Source organism: Condylura cristata, unplaced genomic scaffold (genome assembly GCF_000260355.1).
Source record: "Condylura cristata isolate star-nosed mole 26May11 unplaced genomic scaffold, ConCri1.0 scaffold00009, whole genome shotgun sequence".
In the NCBI taxonomy this organism is placed as follows: domain Eukaryota; kingdom Metazoa; phylum Chordata; class Mammalia; order Eulipotyphla; family Talpidae; genus Condylura; species Condylura cristata.
In genome coordinates this window covers 10,412,835-10,433,115 of record NW_004567110.1, presented here as the reverse complement: position 1 = coordinate 10,433,115, position 20,281 = coordinate 10,412,835, and the positions used below count along the sequence as shown (strand labels likewise).

Here is a 20,281-nt window from a genome sequence, read left to right as displayed (position 1 = left end):
CCCGGCGGCCCGGGGCGCCCCGGCCAAACGCCTGCTCGACTCGGACGACACGGCGACCGTGGCGGCCAAATGCCCGCGCCTCTCTGAGTGCTCGAACCCCCCGGACTACCTCAGCCCCCCCGGCTCACCCTGCAGCCCGCAGCCCCTTCCCGCCGCGCCAGGCGTCGGCGGCGGATCTGGGAGTGCACCGGGGCCCTGCCGCATCGCCGACTACCTGCTGCTGCCCTTGGCCGACCGCGAGCATGTGTCTCGGGCGCTGTGCATCCACACGGGTCGAGAGCTGCGCTGCAAGGTAGGCGTCCGGGCACCGGGAGCCGGGGCGGCGGGGACTGGGCGCTCGCCGGCTGGAAACGTGTCCCGAGTCCAGCGCGGCGGCGCCGGGGGACCGCAGGTGCCACCACCGCTTGGGCCGGGGCCGGGCGAATAAGTGAATTGAACCGAGAAAGGCGGCTTCGGCCACGTTCACCCTTCGGGGGGTTGAGGGGTTTTCTTTGGCGTGGCCTAAGGAGGGACTCGGCGGTTAAGGGGAGTGCATTGTTCAATTGCTTTATCGCCGCGCTATTTCCTCAGCGCCCAGTTAAGCGCGTGGCGTTCCATATAAGTTGTGGAATTGAAATGGATTCCAGGGCCATGCCATTCCCCTTCTCTCATCGGCCCCCCCTCCTGCGGGGAGGACGCCTGCACTGGGTGCCTCCTAGGAGCCTGGCAGCTCTCTGCCGGGGTTTCAAGGCATCGGGGACTCAGCTGTGGGTAGCGAGGGGCTGGGAGGACCCTGTCGGACTTGGGGGTCTTGGGGATTCCGGCCGGTCCCGGTGCTGAGACGGGGACTCTTTTCCTCCCCAGAGAGCAGCGGGGGCGGGTGGGAGGGAGATTACCCGGAGTAGGAATGTTGGGACTGGGAGTCCCCGTTTCCATTCATATCTTTATTTTCCGGTTGCGATTTTCTGTTAAACTTACGGGATTCCATCCAGGCGGAGACAACTCCTGCAAACTGGATCCGCCGCGTGCTCCCCCAGCGCTGAGACGCGGAGCGCTGCCCCGCAGTACACCCTTGCCAACCTGACACTCCCCTTTCGGACATCCCCGAGAGCCCTCCTGGCTGCTCCTGTTCACCCCAGATAGAGGGTCAACCCCCCTGCCCCCCAAGGCGTCTGGGCTCTTGGTTTTCTGCAACTCACCTGACAGCACCCCCTCTCCCCCCCCACCCCGTTCTCGCTGCTGCCACCTACTGGCCGGTTTAATGCACGCTGGAACCCAGTTTACAGGGTGGTGGGGCGGGAAGCTTCGCTGGGGCTAGGATCTGTTCTGGGAAGTCTGTGTGCGTTGTGATGGGGTGTGAGGAGGGGGGCAGCAGAGAGGTTTTTCTAGCTGGTGCCGGGGCAGCCAGGCCTCAGAGGTGGGGTGGGTCTGGCCATTGTGCAACCCCTTCCAGTTCCTCCGAACAGATAATAGCTGAATCCAGATGGTGACAGCCCGTGTGTCACCGTTTCCAGCTGAGGGTAGGATATGAGTAACCGGACTAAACAAAAGGCCCTTCAAGAGACTAGCCAGCTTCTTAGAGGAGATACTACCCATTTCCTGGGGGTGGGGTGGGAGTTGGGGCGGGGGGGGAGATAAACAAACAGGTGAAAAATCAGGGCTCAGACCCTGTATCCCTCCTGGGAGAATTTTAACCCAGGGCTGCTGCTACCTGAGTCAGACTGTAGGCAGGTTGCTTAAGGCTGCTTTGTCAGTCTCCGAGTCATCTGTTCCTTCTGACTAATGACAGATCTGCATGTTCTCCTGCCCCTGCTTCAGAATCACCACCTTCTGTGCTGTCTCTGCTAAGGGATGCTTTGGACCTGCAGGGAGTCATACATTTCCAGGGACCGCTGTCAGCTCTGGAGATCCCGGGGTGGGGACAGGACCTTCCTTTGGCCTCTTGACCTTTCTAATAAGGAATGGCCACGGTGACAAGGGGCTCTGGGGCTCAGCTCTCAGGAGCTGGCTCTCTCCGGGAAGATGGGCAAACATATTGGCAGCAGCTCTTTAAGGCCACTCCTTCACAGGGTAATCCCTTGGATATTTGGGAGCTCAGAGCCATGGGTGTTGCAGGTTGGGGGTGTTCGGGCCTGCCACGCTGCAGACAGTGGGAACATCAGGCGGATGGATGCAGCCTGACAGCGTACAAAGCCCAAGGGCAGAGAACTGCTGGCCGGCCAGGCTAGCCTGTGGGGCATAGCTCTGCCTTTTTAGCCCTAAATGGGTCGCCGTCTCTCTGCAGGTGTTTCCCATTAAACACTACCAGGACAAAATTAGGCCCTACATCCAGCTGCCATCACACCGGAATATCACTGGCGTCGTGGAGGTGATCCTTGGGGAAACCAAGGCCTACGTTTTCTTTGAGAGGGACTTTGGGGACATGCACTCCTACGTGCGAAGCCGCAAGAGGCTGCGGGAGGAGGAGGCCGCCCGGCTCTTCAAGCAGATCGTGTCCGCCGTAGCCCACTGCCACCAGTCGGCCATTGTGCTGGGGGACCTGAAGCTTCGGAAGTTTGTCTTCTCCACAGAGGAGAGGTGAGCCGCCTGCACTGGGACTCCTGCGACCTGTGGGAACCAAAATGAAGATGCAGGTGGAGTGGCTAGGTGCAGAGTGATGGTTCAAAGCAAAACCCCGGGGCCCAGCTGTCGCAGGCTTATTTCGGGGTCCTTTCCGGAGGTCCCCTTCCCTTCTTCCACTCCAGCATGGAGTTCACTTCCCATCGTTGTCAGAAAGACCCATTCTGGGGAGCAAATGCTAACTAACCCTGACTCCTGGGGGAGTCTCACATCCTTGCTTATACAGAGTGGGGTGTTTGTTGTTGTTGTTTTGTCTCTGGTACCTAGAGGCATCCCAGAGCTGTTGTGATGGCAGAATCCTGCCCCCTCCTCTGCCCCACATTCCTGTTCCAAATCAGACTTGGCCTCTGGTACTTTCTTTGCATTCTTCAGTGACTTTTTAGACACCTTGTTTGGCCTCTGCTTCAGAAAATAGCCACATTGAATAATACATGCAAGGTGGCTGGAATTGCTTGCTAAATATAGATTATGGCTTACCTCCTCAAGGAGAAGATGAGCTTGATAAGCGAATAAAAGCACATTAAGATTCAGAGGAGGGCTTTCAAGCCAGAGCACATGGGAAACCACAGGAAAGAAAGACCTTACTCGAGTTTAGGAGAGAGTCTATTCCCAGTGCAAAGCTCAAAAAAGCCAAGGCTGTGGTAGAATTGTAGAGGTGCGTGTGTGCTGTTTTCTTGTAGCTGTTCACAGGGTACTTACCCCAACGGTGCATCTTTGCTTCTAACTCCTGAGCATGTGAACAAGAACAGTGCTGAGTGGCCGCAAAGCCTAGCTCTGCACCTGATCTTGCAATAATTATTGGAACACACTGATTAGCAAAGAAAAGCAAAGTGTTTGCAATGAAGAAGTTTCCAATTCCTGGAACATGCTCCTTTGATAAGGTGATGTGTTTTCTGAAACATGCCTTACACACCTCCTTACTAGCTTTTGAAATCTGCATTGCACAGGCAAATGTCATGTGCATGGAGTTTGGCAACCCGAGGGTTAAGCAATGGCAGGCTGACGCTATTCGGGTAACCAGCACAGGTGCAGGGTTTTAGTACTACAGCAGCCAATCACGGGCAACGTGTGGGTTGAGTCATATTTTCCGTTTACAGAACCAATGGGTATTTTACATAACGACTGGGAGGTCGAGCTGAGGACATAGCAAAGTTAGCACATGTATCCTACACTCCAGGGAACAGGAAGGCAGGGAGAAAAAAAAAAATCACCAGCCACCAGACCTTTGAGAGGAAAAGGAATTGGCCCATTAGCCAGTACCAAACGTTTGCGTTTAACTTCACAAGTGATTTACTGAAACAGGGCTATTTCAGAGAAGCAGGGAGGGGCATGAGCTCCCACCTCAGAGGAGAGGGACCCCCACGTGGCTCTGGGCCGTGGGGGATGCCGGAGGCTTTGATTGGCTGCATCTGAGTAAGGAGGTACCAGCGGCTACAGATGAACCTCTGACTAAAGATATTTCAGACTTCGCTACTTGAACAGATAAACCCTCCCGGAGATTAAAGGGGCTCAGGCGTTGATGTGCCGTCCCAGGGTGTGAGTGTGTGCGTCCTCCTGCTTCAGAGGGCCCTAGGCATCCTTCACATCCACCAGCTGCTTCTGTTTGCTCGCCAACCTCCTCCATTCAGGCCAAATGCCCTTTGCAGTGAAACACCCCAATAAATATAGCTGACTTTCCTTACACCTCTGCCATCATGTTTGCCACCTCCTGGCTGCAGGGGAGGCTGTGACCTGGAGGGCTGACCCCCCGTGTGTGGTACCAGTGACCTTGGTGCACCTGTACTGCAAGAGTGCGGAGCCTGGTGGCCTGGGGGCTCGGCCAGGATGAGATGCCTCAGGTCCTCTCTGAGGAAGGCGGTTTGCTGCTCTTTCCTCTCAACCTTCATAGAACATGTCAGCCTTCCCCCGGAGACCAGCTCGCACTTCTGCAATGTGAACTTTGTCAGTTGTGCAATCCCTATTAGGATATCTCTCATAAGCCCGAGCATAATGAATTGTATTTGGGGCTTTGCATCACACCCTCCACCCCAGACGTTCTCTCGATACTTTGCAAACATTTATTGCAGTCTGTATTGGTTTGTGAAACCCTCAGTCCTGGAAGGCTGCACTGCTGACTGGATAAGAGCTAAATGCATTCCTGGGGCCTTTGCTCTCAGGGCCTGTGGGCACTGTGATGGGAAGGACTTGTTTTTCACAGCAGCTGATCTGGAAGTAATGCCTTGTGTCCTCTCTCCTGCAGAACCCAGCTCCGGCTGGAAAGTCTAGAAGACACACACATCATTAAGGGGGAAGATGATGCTCTGTCAGACAAACATGGCTGCCCAGCCTACGTGAGCCCTGAGATCCTGAACACCACCGGCACCTACTCCGGAAAGGCGGCGGATGTCTGGAGCCTTGGTGTGATGCTGTATACTCTGTTGGTGGGGCGATATCCCTTTCATGACTCAGACCCCAGTGCGCTTTTCTCCAAAATCCGACGTGGACAGTTCTGCATTCCTGACCACATTTCCCCCAAAGCCAGGTGCCTTATCCGCAGCCTGCTGAGACGGGAGCCCTCTGAGAGACTCACTGCTCCCGAGATCCTCCTCCACCCCTGGTTTGAGTCTGTCCTGGAGCCTGGGTACATCGACTCAGAAATGGGGACTTCAGACCAGATCGTTCCAGAATACCAGGAGGACAGTGACATCAGCTCCTTCTTCTGCTAATCCCGAACCTCAGAAACCTCATCATTCTCACACATGGCATTTCCATTTCTAAAGATGGACAGGCGTCTCGCGTGTGCCAGCCAGGTCTGTGATGGCGTGGACAGTTGCTGCCCTGGGCTCCGCGCGGCGTCCCTCGTCTGATGAGTGACTCTCTGGACCTGAGCAGGTCCCCTCTGACGGGCCGCCCTGGGAAGCTGTTTCCCATTCCAGAACCCTTGCCACCATCCCTTTGTCAGATTTGGGGGTTCAGCATCTTTTATGGGTAGCAGAGTATAGTTATCCTACATCGTGTAGTCAAGTGAAACGAACTCGAATATTCTTAGGGAGAGGAAGGAAGCCCACCGCACTGGGGCAGTCACCTGATTCGAACAGGTGACAGATCATTTGGGCCAATAAAGCCTCCATCTTGGAACTCATCTTTGGTAGCTAACTTGGCTACCCCAGCTTCTCTGCTCAGAAAGTTCTTTTGGGGTTTGGTTTAAGTCATCATTTCCTTCTACCTACATTTACCGATGACTGCTCCATTTTAGGAACACTGTTTCGGGAGCCTGAAGCAGGAGCCCAGGCTTTCTCCTCCACTGCCTGCCAAGACCACATGCTCTCTGCCTCCTTCTGACCTTGAAACCTCCCCCCTTTAGCTAGAAAAGCACCTACCAGCCAACTGTGCATGGAAAAGTATCAACAAAAGATTTGAACTCTGGGCTATTTCAGAACTCTGAGCTGAGACAGACTGCAGATTTTTTTTTTTAAATCATTTGAGGACTTGGAAACTGTTAGCTTTTTTGGTTCCCCTTAAACACGTGATCTTTTATCCTTTACGTTTTTCCCCAAGACCATCTCAGGGTGGAGCATTTTGTCTAGGAGGAGAAGGATCAGGCAAGGATGCCCCTCTCTCTCCTCTCCCAAGAGCAAATGTTCAACACCTTTGTGCTTCAGAGAAAGTGAATTTTGAATAGTCTTAGTAGCTGCCAGATCAACTTCCAGAATTATACTCTAACCTCTCATAGATCTTGTCTGCCTCTGGCATTGTGTTTGTGTTCACGGTTTTGCATGATGGGTTGTTCATATTTCAAATGTGGTGTGGTTTATGAGTATATTCATATAATCGGCATCTGGAGTGAAATAGCAAACCCCATGTCTTTTAAAGTCAGAAGGGACTTTAAAGTCATCCAATCCAACTTCTCTTTCTGCCACCTCCTGATGCAGAAATCCCCCACCCTCACTCCCTTCAGCTTCTTTCATAGGTGGGAGTCCAGCCTCTGCTTGATTGCTTCCTGAGATGGGAAACTCACTACCTATGAAAGCTAGACCTTAACAGAGAAACAGCTACTTGCATTAAACAAGTACAGATGATCTATCAGTAGCTGTCTCGGACAGTGCTGACATTAAGGTGGTTAAACGGGTAAACCAAACATACTGTATTCTGAGAAATGGCACAAAAACAGCAGTCATCTTTCAAGGGCTATGGCTAGGCTCACTAACTACTAACATGCATTGTGAGAATGCCATTTATACCTCACGTACTGTGTACTTTGTACAGATATTTGACCTTTTATACATGATGTCCGGTGTTTTTTGTTGTTTGGCTCTGAAGCTTGTTTTGTTGTCTGCGTCTTGTCTGCATAACCTGCGTGTTTAAGACCACGTGAAATGTGAATGATTATTGGCAATATTACCTTGACGGAATCATGGGACTTGGAGAAGAGGGAGGACAGAGGCCTCTGTCCAGCTCATGCTCTCGTGGTGGCTCCTCTGTATCTGTGATACATGCTGACCCGGCTGAGGACTCCGGACTGGCTGGGCTTCTGCCGGGAAGCTCAAAAACACTAGATCCTTGTACATGTGTGTATATATGTGAACAGCGAGACGCTGTTTCTGACTTGTAGAGAAATTTTAATAAATCTGGTTTCATACATAGGCATGGTACATTTCTTTCAAATCCGGCCCACCTTTAACCTTTTGCACTTGTAAGCTAGGGACACAAAGGTGTCCGGCCCCACGGATTTGGGCGGCTCCCAGGGGAGAAATAAGCAGGACTGCATCTATTCGGACGGGACTGCATCTAGTTGCTCTTAACACTGATGTGGGCAAATTTGTTTTGATGGCTAAAGACGATATTGGGTATTAGGTTGATGAAGGCTGTGGGCCCAGAGATCCCGGGAGACGAATGTGTGTGAATAAGCTGTGAGTTGTACCAATCCCTCTGACTTTGGTCTTTTTTAGCATGAGAATTGACTGAAAGCTATGGAAAATACACACCTGTATGCAACAGAAGTTTGCTTTAATTTTTGAAGTCCACATCTATCTTGGGCTTTCTGCTGAGAAACACCCCCCACCTTGCATTCAGTTTAATTAAAATGACTCACTGAGGCATTTCCCTTTTTCGAGAGTATAAAAAGGGAGATAAGGGAAGGAAAAACAAAAAGGATACTATTTTAAATCACGAAGGCGGAGAAAGGATTTTCATTTCATTAGACTGACCAGTTCACTATTCCATCAAGATCTTCTCCATGAGGTAAGTAGCATTCAGAGTGATTTAAACAAAACCTTACCTTTTAAAGTACAGCACATACCTAGAAAAAAATGCACAGGGAAGTCTATAGCGCTGAGTTTCACAAACTAAACACACGGGCGTAACGAGCAGCAGGTCATACTGCCTAAATCCCCGGTCCCCTCTGCCCCTTCCTGTCCTCACTGGCACACCTGCCAAGGCTGGGACAGAGTTCCAACACTAAACTTTTTTTTTTTAAAGATTTATTTATCTATGCATACAGAACTGGGGTACAGGCCAGAGGTGCAGGGGCGGTGAGAGGCTTCGCCAGAGACAGAACAGGCAGACTGACGTACATTGCTGAGGGGAGTAGTGGGCAAAATAGGAGAGGTCTGCCGCACCGTGTGGGTCACCTCCCTGGCCGGGGATCGAACTTGCACTGAGGCGGCTGTGGCCAGCTCTCAGTGCTGTGTCCTAACCCATTGTGCCACTAGGGAGGGCCCCCAATGCTAACTTTTTTTTTTTTTTAAAGATTTATTTATTCATACAGAACTGGGGTACAGGCCAGAGATGCGGAAGGTGAGAGGCTTCACCAGAGACAGAGCGGGGAGCAGAACAGGCAGATCGACGAAGTACACTGCTGAGGGGAGCAGCTGGCGGGTCAGGAGAGGTCTGCCACGCCATGTGGTCACCTCCGGGGCAGGCGGGATTTGAACTCATGCGGAAGTGGCTTTAGCTTCTCAGTGCAGTGCTTTAACCCGCTGCGCCACCAGGGAGGGCCCCCAATGCTAACTTTTAATGGTAAAAATTAAATCAGGACTAAGCCGTGGACTCTGAGATTAAATGAAAAGGTGTGTAGAAAGCTCAGCTACACCATCGCCTCTCTCAAGCAAAAGCAAACCTCTGACACTAGGGCATGTGTAACTCCAGAACTTAGGGGAAAAGGAGGGGGGGGGGTGGGGGAAGCACATCAGAAGCTAGGTAGGATGTGAGCAGATGCCCTGTAGATCAGATCCTTGGAAGTTGGGCTTGGGCTTGGGCTGGGGCTATCCTGTAAACAGGTCCCTTAAACCCCGAAGTTCCTGGGGCCTCGACCTGTAATGTATGCCTGCTCCCAGAAATCCAGACGAGGCTCATCATACCTCCTTGGGCATTATAGGAGACTAATACTTTGGACTTCACTGAGCTTTTTAATCTCAGGATTTCAAAACACATTGCAAGCAATTAAGGTTACAACACCTCTTTGTACTGTTGTTACATGCACTGAGTGGAGAGAAATGTGGGTCAGGATTGGCTGGGGTGTCATGTGATGCCACAAATCCATAAATTTAATCTCTTCAAAGGTTGAAACATATCTGGAGCAGTTGCAACCAGTTACATTACAGATGGCTGAGGAGTGTGCTGAGCACTAGAAAACTTGCTTTCCTTTTCCCGCATGTCCTTTTGGACATTTGGATGAATCAAGTCATATCTCAATACCTTTTATTCTTATCAGCTTTCTAGAAGTCTCTCTTCTCCTCCCTCTACCCCTCCTCCCTATTTTTCACCGCCTCCTTCTTCTCCCTCCTTTCTCCTTTTATGTGCATAACAATCAAGTGAAGCAGACAAAGCGATTGTTATTTTATCCATTTTATAGATTAGAAAACCGAGGCTCCGGTGTCTTCCAGTGGCTTCTCCTGAGAAAGCAGCTCCTGGGACAGGAACTTGGGTCTTTGGCCTTCTTGCCCAGCTTTTGCTGCATCCACACAGGGCCATCTAAAATCTTTCGCTAGGATTGATGATTTGACGAAGTGATTCAAGACAAATAGAGTCTTGAGCCTGATCAGTGTCTTCAAACACCCCTGGAGCATTGCTCATAAATGTGGGAGCATCACTGAAGATGTGAGAACCATTGTTGGCTAAAGAGTTGCCCTGTCCCTGCTGTGTGCTGCTCCTGTAGCAGATCCTCAAGAAACACATGACTGAGGCTCAGTCCCAGCTGAACAGACAGTCTCTGAGACAGTCTCTGAACCAGTAGCACCCAGCACCTTCCACAAGGGAGTTCAGTGTCAATATAGATGAATGGGTGTGTGGGTGGATGAATGGATGGATGCACGAATGGGTAGGTGGATAGGTGGGAGGATGGTGTTGGGGAAGGCAATCGAAACATGGCAGTGTACTGACCTGGGGGCTGGATTCAGGCAATTGAATCTCCTTATGATTATCAAGACTGCTTACCAGTATGGAATGGCCTGCTTTTTTATTCATTCTCAACTTGGCCTCTCTGTGTGGGGGTCACTTTCAGATGCCACCTAGTTATTACCAACATGTGGGTAGGTGAGTGGGTGGATGGACAGAGAGATGACTTGGTGGGTAGGTGGACAGGTGGGTGGATGGTCTACAGCAGTTAGGAGCCTACTGGGCTTTGTGTCAGAGCGCAGAAGGGGAAATCCTGTGGAGTTCCAGCCCACTTCTGAAGCCCAGCTGTATGACCTTGAACAAGCAGACCTGCCACTCAAGGTCTCATTTGCTCTTCTTAAAAAGAGTGACACTGGGCTTTCCCTGGTGGCACAACGGGTTAACATGCAGCACTATGAAGCTATCACAGCCACTGCAGCATGCGTTCGATCCCCGGCCAGGGAGGTGACCCACATGGCCCTACAGACCTCTCCTGACCCCCCTGCTCCTCCCCTCAGCAGTGTACTTCAGTCGATCCACCTGTTCTGCTCCCCACTCTGTCTCTGGTGAATTCTCTCACCACCTCCCTCTACACTTCTGGCCTGGACCCCAGTTCTTACATGAATAAATAAATACATACATCTTTTAAAAATTTAGAAAAAAAATTGATGCTGATTTCTTCCCTTGCTGCCGCTCTTATGAAAATCAAATGATTCTGTGATTCCCTAGAAACAGGGCCTATAATGACCTTCCTGGGGGTGACCAGGGAATAGTGCGGCTCCCTTTACACCTCAGCAGAGGTCATGTGACCCAGACCCTCATCGGATTGCACTCTGGGGCGCGGAAAGGCGCTGTAACTATGGTGGTTATGGGTCTGCCCTTCCCACATAACTTTGGTCGGGGAAATCTTTGGTGAAGCAGCTCTGTGTCCCCTAAAAGAAAAGAAACAAGATCTCTTTACCCTATGATGTCTTTGCTAGACCTAGGATGACCCATGTCAGATTTCAGTGAGCTCTTTAATAACCCCAACTGCAGTCAATGACTTGGTGGTTCCCAGAAGAGATAAATCATACGTTGCAGCCAAATTTTACAGAGTGTTTCTCATTTTCTCTTCTTGGAAACCCTATAAGTTGGACAGTCTGTTCCCACTTAACAGAGGTGGATGCCGAGACCCAGGTAATGTGACCAAGGTAATGTGATTGGAGGGCTGGGGCTTCTGCATGACTTTAGGTCGGTGCCTTCTCCCCTTTTGGGTGTTCTGCCTTGGGCCTGACACGCTACACCAGCAGCTTGATGTGTCGTTTGTGAAGCAAGTGTTTTACTGGAGATTTTCACCAGGAGTATATAGTATGCAGGTGAGTCTGGTTTCAGTCTCTGATCTTCCAGCTGAGCTATTTCCGTGGAGTGCTCTTTGGAAGACTGAGAGATGTCCTAAGTGCTCCCCATGGATTAGCACATGATTCCCTCACCGCACCCCTATAAAGAATCAGCCCCTTTTTGATAGGTGAAGAGACTGGAATTCAGGAAGGGTGAGTGATTTGCCCAAAGTCACACAGCCCAGCATTCTTTCGCTAATTCATGTACTCAGCACGCTTAATCAGGAAGCTTTACTGCCTCCGCTTAGTCTTAAAAGCAGAGTCTTTTAGCTAGAAAAAACCCAGGTCACGCACTAATAACATTAGTGGCAAAATGAAATAAAGTACGAAGTTTAATCAGTAACAATGTCCCGAAGCTGGTTTCTTAGTCCTGAAATGTACCACAGAAATGGAAAATGGTGACATGGGAGGAAAAAGTGAAGGATGCATGAGAACTCTACTATCTTTGCAACTTTTCTATACATCTAAAATCATTCCAAAATACAAAGTTATGAAGAAGAGAAGACTGCGTGTATTTCAGCCAGGGACAGCAAGGCTGAGGCTGGCGGGGCCGCAGTCACCTTGTGGGACCAGGCGCCCCAGGCCTCTGCCCGGACCCCAGTTCCCTGGCTGCTGGCCGGTGTGCGCACACGGCCTCTGGAATGTGTCCAGAGGCGCTTCTGAGGAATGTGCCAGAAACTTTTCTTGAAACAGGACAAAGCATTTTGAAAAATCAGTTCCTTGACCTTTAGGTAAGTGAGTGACATGAGTGTCCGCTTCACCTTCCTCATCTGGTGACCGGTCTTGGTCATCCCCAGCTGGAGAGCCAGTCTGAGTACTGTGTGGCCTGGTCACTGATTTTATCCCAGGCCTCCTTAGCCAGAAGGCAGCAAGAACAAGCTGAGGGGGTAGGAGGACATCTCCCTGAGAGGGGAGCATGGCCACCGTGTGAAGAGGAAGGCAGAGGGGCTGGGGTTCGAGTGCCTTCTGAGTGGATTCCTCACCCCAGTGACAAGCCAAAGCTTCCTATGATGTCTGGAAGGGGAAGCCTGCTCCCAGGGCTTAGCAGACAAGGTCACATCTGTCCCCTGCCCCACTTTATAGAAGGGTTGAGGTGGGGGGGGGGGAAGAAGAGCCAATTTTGCAAAATCAGCTATCTGGCCTAAACATCATTTTTTAAAAAAGATTTATTGTACTTATTTATGCATATAAGAACTGGGGCGTGGTCCAGAGGTGTGGGGAGAGGGGTGAGAAGACTCACTAGAGCCAAAATGGGGAGCAGAACAGGCAGATCACCTGAAATACACTGCTGAGGGGAGCAGCGGGGAGACAGGAGAGGTCTGTGCACCATGTGGTCACTCCCTGGGGGAAGTGGACTCATCTTCAGTGCTGGAAGACAGCTGAGAATCAGCCCCTGTGCTTCCAGGAGGCCCTGACCGAGACTTTAGATACTACTTCATTTCTCCAAAACAGAGTTCTCAAGTTGGTCACCCAGTGCCTGCTGACCATCATCTTTCTCACTTCTTCACTGGGGGAGGGAATTTGTGGACTCTGGCATTTCACAGGCTGGCCCCAGATAATCCAGTATCTTAGACACAGTATGGACAGATTGTGGCTCCCATGATCCCAGGAAAGAGCGTTAGAATAAGGGGGATGCTAGGAACCCCCAGGTACCACACACTTAACTTTTGTTTTAGCACTTTGCAAATGCGCTCTCATGTCATTCTCAGAGTGTGTGAGGAGAGACTCTGTGGGTCCATTCTGACGGTCCATACCCGAAGCACAGAGAGGTTAAGTGCTTTCCTGAGGTCACACACCTACTGAATGGGACCAGCACATTTGGAGCGAGAGCATTAGTAATCAGACCCCTATTTAGAGGAGGTCGGGAAGCTAGAATGCCCAGGCCTGCATCAGGCCTGCATCGTCAGCAAACTCCAGCAGTCCATGTGGCAGGTGCCCTGCTGCTTCCCCCAGGGGAAACGGAAGGGGTGGTCCGGCAGAGGTCACGGAGGGCTGAGGGCGGTGGGCCAGGACTCAGGAAGGGCTCAGCTCCTGGCTCTCACCCTACAGATGCTCTCCAATCTGCCCTCCTCTGTTGTTTATTTTCTGAACAAACCCTGTTTGTTGTTAAAACAAGGATTTGCCTGTACTTCAGGCCCACAGGATGTCGCCACAGAGGAAGCGCTCGTCCCACATGAGTGCCCAGCGGGGCCATCTTGGCGTGTGTTCACCTTTCTCTCTTATGCTCCTAAGGGACGTGCTTCCTCTCCCTTCAGTATGGCCTGACCTCTCTGGGAGGGGCTGTTGCTTCACGTTAGACACTCTGGAGACCGGGCAGCAGGAGGAAAGAACTGGAACCCCAGGGCTCAAGAGACTGGTCAGGCACCAAGTCGCCTGACGCTCCCTGCCTCAGTGGTGACAGTGCCTGCGGTGACCCCGCCAGCACCTACCATCCGCCCGAAGGCTGTGGCTGTGCAGACTGCAGGAGGTAAGCCATGGAGTTGGCTCAGATTCAGGCAAATCCCTTCTGAGCGGCTCGCCCCAGGCAGGCCAGTCAGAAAGACCAGATCTGGATCCAGCCCTCCTCCTTTGTGCTGTGTGTCCTTCAGCAGGTCGCCACATCTCTGACCCATAATTTCCTCATCCATAAAGTGGGTCCAGGTGATAAGAGTTTTGCAGGCACAGGGCTGCAGGCGGGATTGCTGATAAGGTGCTTGCAGGCCTAGCCTGGGGTTGCTCGCCGGGGTCAGTGTTCCCGGGGTCATTCTGCACATTTCCCTTCCCTCCTTTGTCTTTCTTGCTTACTCTTTCTGGTCAGAGTCTTGGCAGTTCTGGGAGGCAGTGTGGATGGCAGGGCCAGAGATGGGGAGCAGGGAAGTACTCAGTGGGTGTCGGTCAGCCTTCTGGCCACCTGCTCCCTGGGACCTGCCGACCTCGCCTTCATCCGTTCAGGTGAGCGGTGAGCAGTGTGGCGTCTCCGATCTTGTGCAGTGGCGCTTCTCCGGGGTCTCAAACGCTCACCCTCAAGGGCGGGAGGGCGTGGGGAGACGCAGGGCCAGCTTTCACAGATGCCGTCTTGATTCCGAAATTGAGAAATGAGCGTTGTCACGAGGCTCCCACAGGAGAGCAGGGACAACATGGGTGATTCTGCAAGGCAGGGCCCCTGGTTGCAGCCTGGCAGCCGGGAGGCCAGGGAAGGAGCCAGAGAGCACGGCCCAGGGTTCTGAGCTGTGGCTCCAGGACTTACCTGCTGAGGAGGGTACTTGCCCACCACATCAGGGCCAGGAGGACTCCTCACAGGGACCCTGCCGCTTAGGGAAGATTGTGCCTGTAGACATTTCCGCATGCCTCACATGAGAAAAATGCGGCGCAGATGCTGACTGCTGATAACTGGGGTCAAAATAGTCAAAAGCAATACTCCCAATTCAACAAAAAATGTGAAACAGTGCTTCCCCGGTGGGGCGGGGATCTTGTGAAGATGCAGATCCTACTTATCAGGGAGGGGTGGGGCGGCCCCGAAGCTGCATCCAGGAACAGGAGCTGGAAACCCACGTCCCAACAAATGGACCTGCTAGTCTCAGGGTTGCTCATTCCTCAAAATGGTAGGTTTTGGGTAAACATGGGAGAGGACTGTGGCGGGAGGAACGTGATTCAGTAGCCGCTGGGCATCTGGTGTGGAGAGAGAACCCTCTGAGGGATGTTCCCGTCTCCTTGGAGAGAGGGGAGCTGAGGCCTGCTCAGAACTCCAGGTCACAATGCTCAGTCAAGGGCGGGGCTGCATGGGGACTTGGGTCTCCCTGCCTGCGGTCACCCACGTCTACTTCAGAGGCCACGTCAGGAAGCTGCGAACAAAGCCAAGACTGGGAGAGCCAAGGCGAGCCAACTCCTCTCACTGGACCTTGCTTTCCCTGTTGACAGAATGAGTGTCCCGGGTGTCACCGCCCTCTGAGCAACCTCCACACCCTCCAGTTGGAAGATTGTCTTGGTCCATGTGCTCTCTGGTCTTACTCAGCAGCACTTGGCTGCGGCCCCACTCTGCTCTGGTGCTGAGTTCTGGTTGCAGTCATATCAGGGCCACCCGGTCCACTCGGAGCACCCGCAGAGCCGTGGACACAGCTGTCACTGACAGCTGGCCGAGCAGTGGAGCGGTGACTAGAAGAAATGAGAACATTCTTCTCCTCCCCAGAGTGGCGCCTTTCAGGTCCCTGCAGGTAGACAAGGCCACTTGCGTCAACTTGGTCATGTGGGATCCGGTTTCACCTGGAGCCCTGTCCCGGAGTCTTAACCCCACAGGGCCTGAGTGGTGCTAACAGGACAGGTTTGGGGACTGGGCCCAGCGCCTGCATTTCCTGGGTGGGCTCACATCGCCCTCCTGGGATTTGAGGAGTAGGCAGGATTGCTGAAGGGTGTGTTGGCCGGGTCCCGGCTTTGCCACTCCCTAGTGTATGAACTTGAGCAAGTTATTTCATCTCCCTGGGCCTCGGTTCTCTCACCTGTCAAGTGGGGCTAACACAGGTCCTTAGACATGTGCCTTGTGTGTGGTGAGCATGGAAGCCCACCATCCGTGTGACATCGGTCAGAGCAGCGACTCAGCTGTCATGTTCTTTGTCGGACACCAGTACCTGGAATAGTGGCCGGCACATGGTGAATGTTCACAAATATCTGTGCAGTGATTGAGTCAGAGAAAATCCTAGAGTGGTGGTGTTCAAACTGTGTTCAAGGAACCCCAGGAGACCTGGGCTCACCAAGTGGGGGGAGGAGGGGTGTGAGGAGAAGCCCTTGAGGAGTCACCGTCATTCTGCTCCCTTCCTCTGCCCAGAGCTTTCTGACCTCTGTGATATCCATGTGGTTTTGTGGGTAAAATTGCATTTGGGTGGAGAGTTTTGCAACTGAGACATATTTAGAAAATTGCTGCTATCCCAAATTTGAATGCGCTGGTGAGAGATGGGGACGTTGCTACCCAGAGCCTTGGACCTTATTTGGAATGGAGATTGCACACACATGGAAAATGTTGGTTCCCCACCCTACCTCGAGCTACTGAGTCAGTCTTTGGAGATGGGGCATGCATTTTAATCAAACTCTTAGGGGAGTCTGATACCAACATTTGAAAAATATGCACCTAATAGTTTTTCAAGGAGGGAAGTCAGGCTTGTTGATTTGTCAATCCTGAGGTTTCTGGCTCAGACCTCCAGGGGAGACACGAGGGGCTGGGGCTAAAAGCATCTTGACTCCTGGACCAGCGCTCCTTCCATCTTGTGACCCTAAAACACGGGCCCCTAGGCAGAGTCCCCTGCTGGGCCATGGAAGGGGTGCAGGGAAGGGGGCAGGTCCATTCACTCTCCCTGGAACTTGTGGCTTCTTTCTGCCCTTTGCGTCCCTGACCAGGCCCAGCCATGGCCCAGGTGGGCACACAGTGGGTATTGGGTAAATGAAAGGAAGAAGGAGTGAATGAAAGAACACCATCCCTATGGAAGGTGTAAACAAATGTCCAAACTCCAGTGTCAGGTAGTACTAAGTTCTGTGAAGAAAACACTAGCTAAGGAATAGCTAATGATAAGTTTGGGACACTCTTTCAGCCAGAATGCCTCTTCTGAGGGGGTGGCATTTCAGGAGAAGCCTTAAGCATACAGGAAACAGATTTTCTAGTGCAACATTGCAGATGAAGGGAATGGGATGTGCAAGGGCCTGAGACAGGAAAGTGGCGTGTGTATCTGAGGACCTCAAAGGTTGTTTAAGACTGAAATGGGCCGGGGGATAATTCCTTAGACTAGTGCCTGCACCATGTTGGCATTTAGTATCTTGGTGTCATCTTAACTGCATGGTGTGGAAAGGTCATTTCAGATTTACTTTTTGTTGTTCTATTTTCTGTTATTTAAAAATCATATTCATTGAAGTACACTTTCCCTGAAGTAAAATGTACTCTTGTCTAGTGCACAGGTGGGTGAGGCTTGACAAATTCTTCCCTCTGTGCTGAAGTTCCATCACAGTCAAGAAAGCAAATTTCCATCACCACACAAAGTTCCCTGTGCCCTTTGTGCTAAGTCTCTCCCTTCCCCACAGACCCTAGCAATGACTGATCTGATTTCTGATATTTAAAATAATAGGGTCTGCAATATTTTGTGTCTACCTTTGTTCACTTAGCAGGGAACTTTTGAGGTTCGTGTATGCTGTTGTAGGTATACCAGTTTGTTACTTTTAATTGCTGCGTAATATTCCATTGCATGGATGTTCCATATATTATTTTTTCCTGGATCAGTTGAAGGACATCTGGGTTGTTTCCAAATGGGGGTTATTACAAGTAAAACTGCCATAAACAGTCATGTACATCTCTTTGTGTGTACATATGCTTTTATTTCTCTTGGATAAATACCTAAAAGTGGGATGGCAACTTGATAAGAAATCACAGGCTTGTTTTCCAACATGACTGCACTATTTTGCTTTCCCATTAATAATGTCTGAGAGCTCTAGTGACCACACATTCTCACCAACACTTACTATTGTCTGTTAATTAATTAGTCATTTAATTAATAGTGTAGCCATTCTAGTAGATGCATAGTCCCATCTCCTTGTGGTTCTGAATTCCATTTCCCTAATGACTAACAGGGAACAGGAGATATTCCAGTGCCTATGTGCCATTCACATCTCCTCTTTGGTGAAGTATCTGCTCAAGTATTCTTCAGTTGGGATGTTTGTTCTCTTATGGAGTTATAGGAATTTATATTCCAGACACAAGTCTTTCATCCAATGTATATTTTACAGATGGTTTCTTCTTGTCTTTTCATTTGTCTTTTTAAAAATATTTATTTATTTATAATACAGAACTGGGGTATAGGGCAAGGGAATGGGGTGTGAGAGAATTCACCAGAGACAGAGCGGGGAGCAGAACAGGCAGATCCACTGAAATACACTGCTGAGGGGAGCAGCGGGTGGGTCAGGAGAGGTCTGCCGTGCCATGTGGGTCACCCTCCTGGCCGGGAATTGAACTCATACCACAGTGGCTGCAGATGGTTTCATAGTGCTGCACTTTAACCTGTTGTGCCCCTAGGGAGGTCCCCGTTTTCTCATCTTTCTTAAAGACTACCTTTTGAAAGGGAGAAGCTTTCCAGTTTTCTTAAGTCCGATCTACCAATTTTTCCATGTATGGTTCACATGTGTTCTGTTCTAAGAAAAGTTTATCTAACCCAGTGTTTGACTTTATCTAACCCAGTGTTCAAAGACTTCATCCCCATTTTTTATTTTCTGCTGAATGTTTTAGAGTTTTACCCATCGGGCAGTGATCCATTTTGAGTTCACTCTCACCTGTGATGTGAAGAAAGGGTTGAATATTCAGCATTTTGTGCTGAATATCTGTCCCAGCACCCACCGATGAAGATCTGGTTCACCAACAGCAAGGCAGAGCAAAGCAAGGCTGTGTGCCCTGCTCTACCTGGAAAAAAATTTCTTGTCTAGTGTGAGTGAGGCCAGAGAAGCAGCGAAGGCACAGATTTGAGGGAAGTGAGGCATCTAGGGTGGACGGCAGTGAACAGCACCCACCTCCATGAGAAAACACCAGCCTGAAAGCAGGGTGCAGGCTGGCGGGGAGGTGCCTGCTGAGGTGTTTCTCAGAGATCTGTGCTCGTCTTGCGTAAACTGCAGATTAGGAAAGCACTAGATGAGGGAGGTGGCTGGAGCGGATTACACCCGGCCTGGCACGGGGCCACAGAATGCAGCTTGCGGGGATGTCCTGGCCCAGCAAGTCAACTAGAGCTGGAACAAGGACGGGATGGTTTCCTTACTCTCTCCCACAGCCAGCAGGGAGCCTGTGGAGTCTCCTCAGTGTCTCTCCGCCTCTGAAGTCACCCGTGGGAGGCAGCTGGGAGACTCCGGGAGCCATTTATTCTATGTTAAGAAGGGGGTGTGTGATAAAGATTTAGCTCAGAGGAAAAGTTAGCAATGAATAAATTTACTACGGTCCTCTTGTGCCCTCCAGTCCCCATGTAGTCAGAAATGCCCAGGACCAATTAGACATCGGCACCCCCACCTCCCAGAGGCACAGGACGGTGCCTGCAGGAGCCCATCAAGGACCATACCTGTGGCTCAGACATTCGACATCAGGCGCTAATGTTCAAACTGTGTAAGACGAGCGTTCAGTCCCTGGTAAAGGTCCTGTTAAAGGACACCTCCCTTTGCAGAGGGTGTCCTCTCTCCCAGACACTCTCCGGGGCTCAGACATGACTGGATTTATTCCCTCAGTGACTCTGCCCGAGTGGGGTAGGCATCCTCATCGCTAATGTAGAAGCTGGAGCTCAGAGAGGTTAATTAACTTACCAAAGGCTGCACAGCTTCTGGGTGTCAGGGTCAGGCATGAATCCAAGATTGTCCAGCTTCAGACCTTTGGACTTTCACTGATCATGTGGACACACTGTGTGACAGGTGCTCTGTGTGACTGCTGGGGCTGGGGGGGTCCCCCAGGAGAACAAGTCCCAGTGTCTATCCCTGGGCCCTTGCTGTCTGCTGATAGGTGGACAGAAATACCTGAGATTTCCAGATATTGCACACAGTGTGTGGGTCCAGGTACTGTTTGCACAGGATGTGCAGGATGTTGAGATTGGAGGCCTGTCCTCTGAAGATATGGGAGCTGGGTTGGGGGATCCTGAGAGTGAGTATGGTGATGAAAATAATAACAGCAAACCCAGTTGTTATTATATACCCAACCCTGCTGTGCTGTGTAGATATTAACTCAATCTGTTCAACAGCCCTTTGGAGGCAGAGACTATTATTATCATTATTCTACTGAGGCCCAGAAAGGTGAAATAACTCACCTGTGGTCACACAGTTGGCAGAGGACAGCCAGGTGTTAAACTGAGGCTCTGCAGGGAGACGTCAGCCAGGTGCAAGACACTTGTGAAGGCGAGAGAGAGAAGGAAGGCTGGACTAGCTGCGAGCCAGGGCCCACACCGGGCTGAGGACTCTCACTGTTGTCTTTTTTTTTTTTT

The 20,281-nt window shown here is 51.1% G+C and overlaps 1 protein-coding gene and 1 long non-coding RNA gene across 3 annotated transcripts in view; both read left to right on the top strand.

Annotated features, from left to right (window-relative positions):
* Position 1: 1 nt before the first annotated feature.
* Positions 2-7,220, top strand: TRIB1 (tribbles pseudokinase 1; the record flags this gene model as incomplete). The annotated part of the gene is made up of 3 exons (XM_004679985.2): positions 2-292; positions 2,264-2,556; positions 4,838-7,220. Coding segments are annotated over 3 exons (1,050 nt in total), but the record flags the coding sequence as incomplete, so codon positions are not given.
* Positions 7,221-13,636: 6,416 nt separating this feature from the next.
* The window catches only part of LOC105853416, an 83,816-nt gene continuing 77,171 nt past the window's right edge, over positions 13,637-20,281 (top strand). For both annotated transcript variants that reach the window (XR_001145280.1, XR_001145279.1), the window contains exon 1: positions 13,637-13,794. This is a non-coding gene — a long non-coding RNA (uncharacterized LOC105853416). The remainder of the gene's footprint in view (positions 13,795-20,281) is intronic.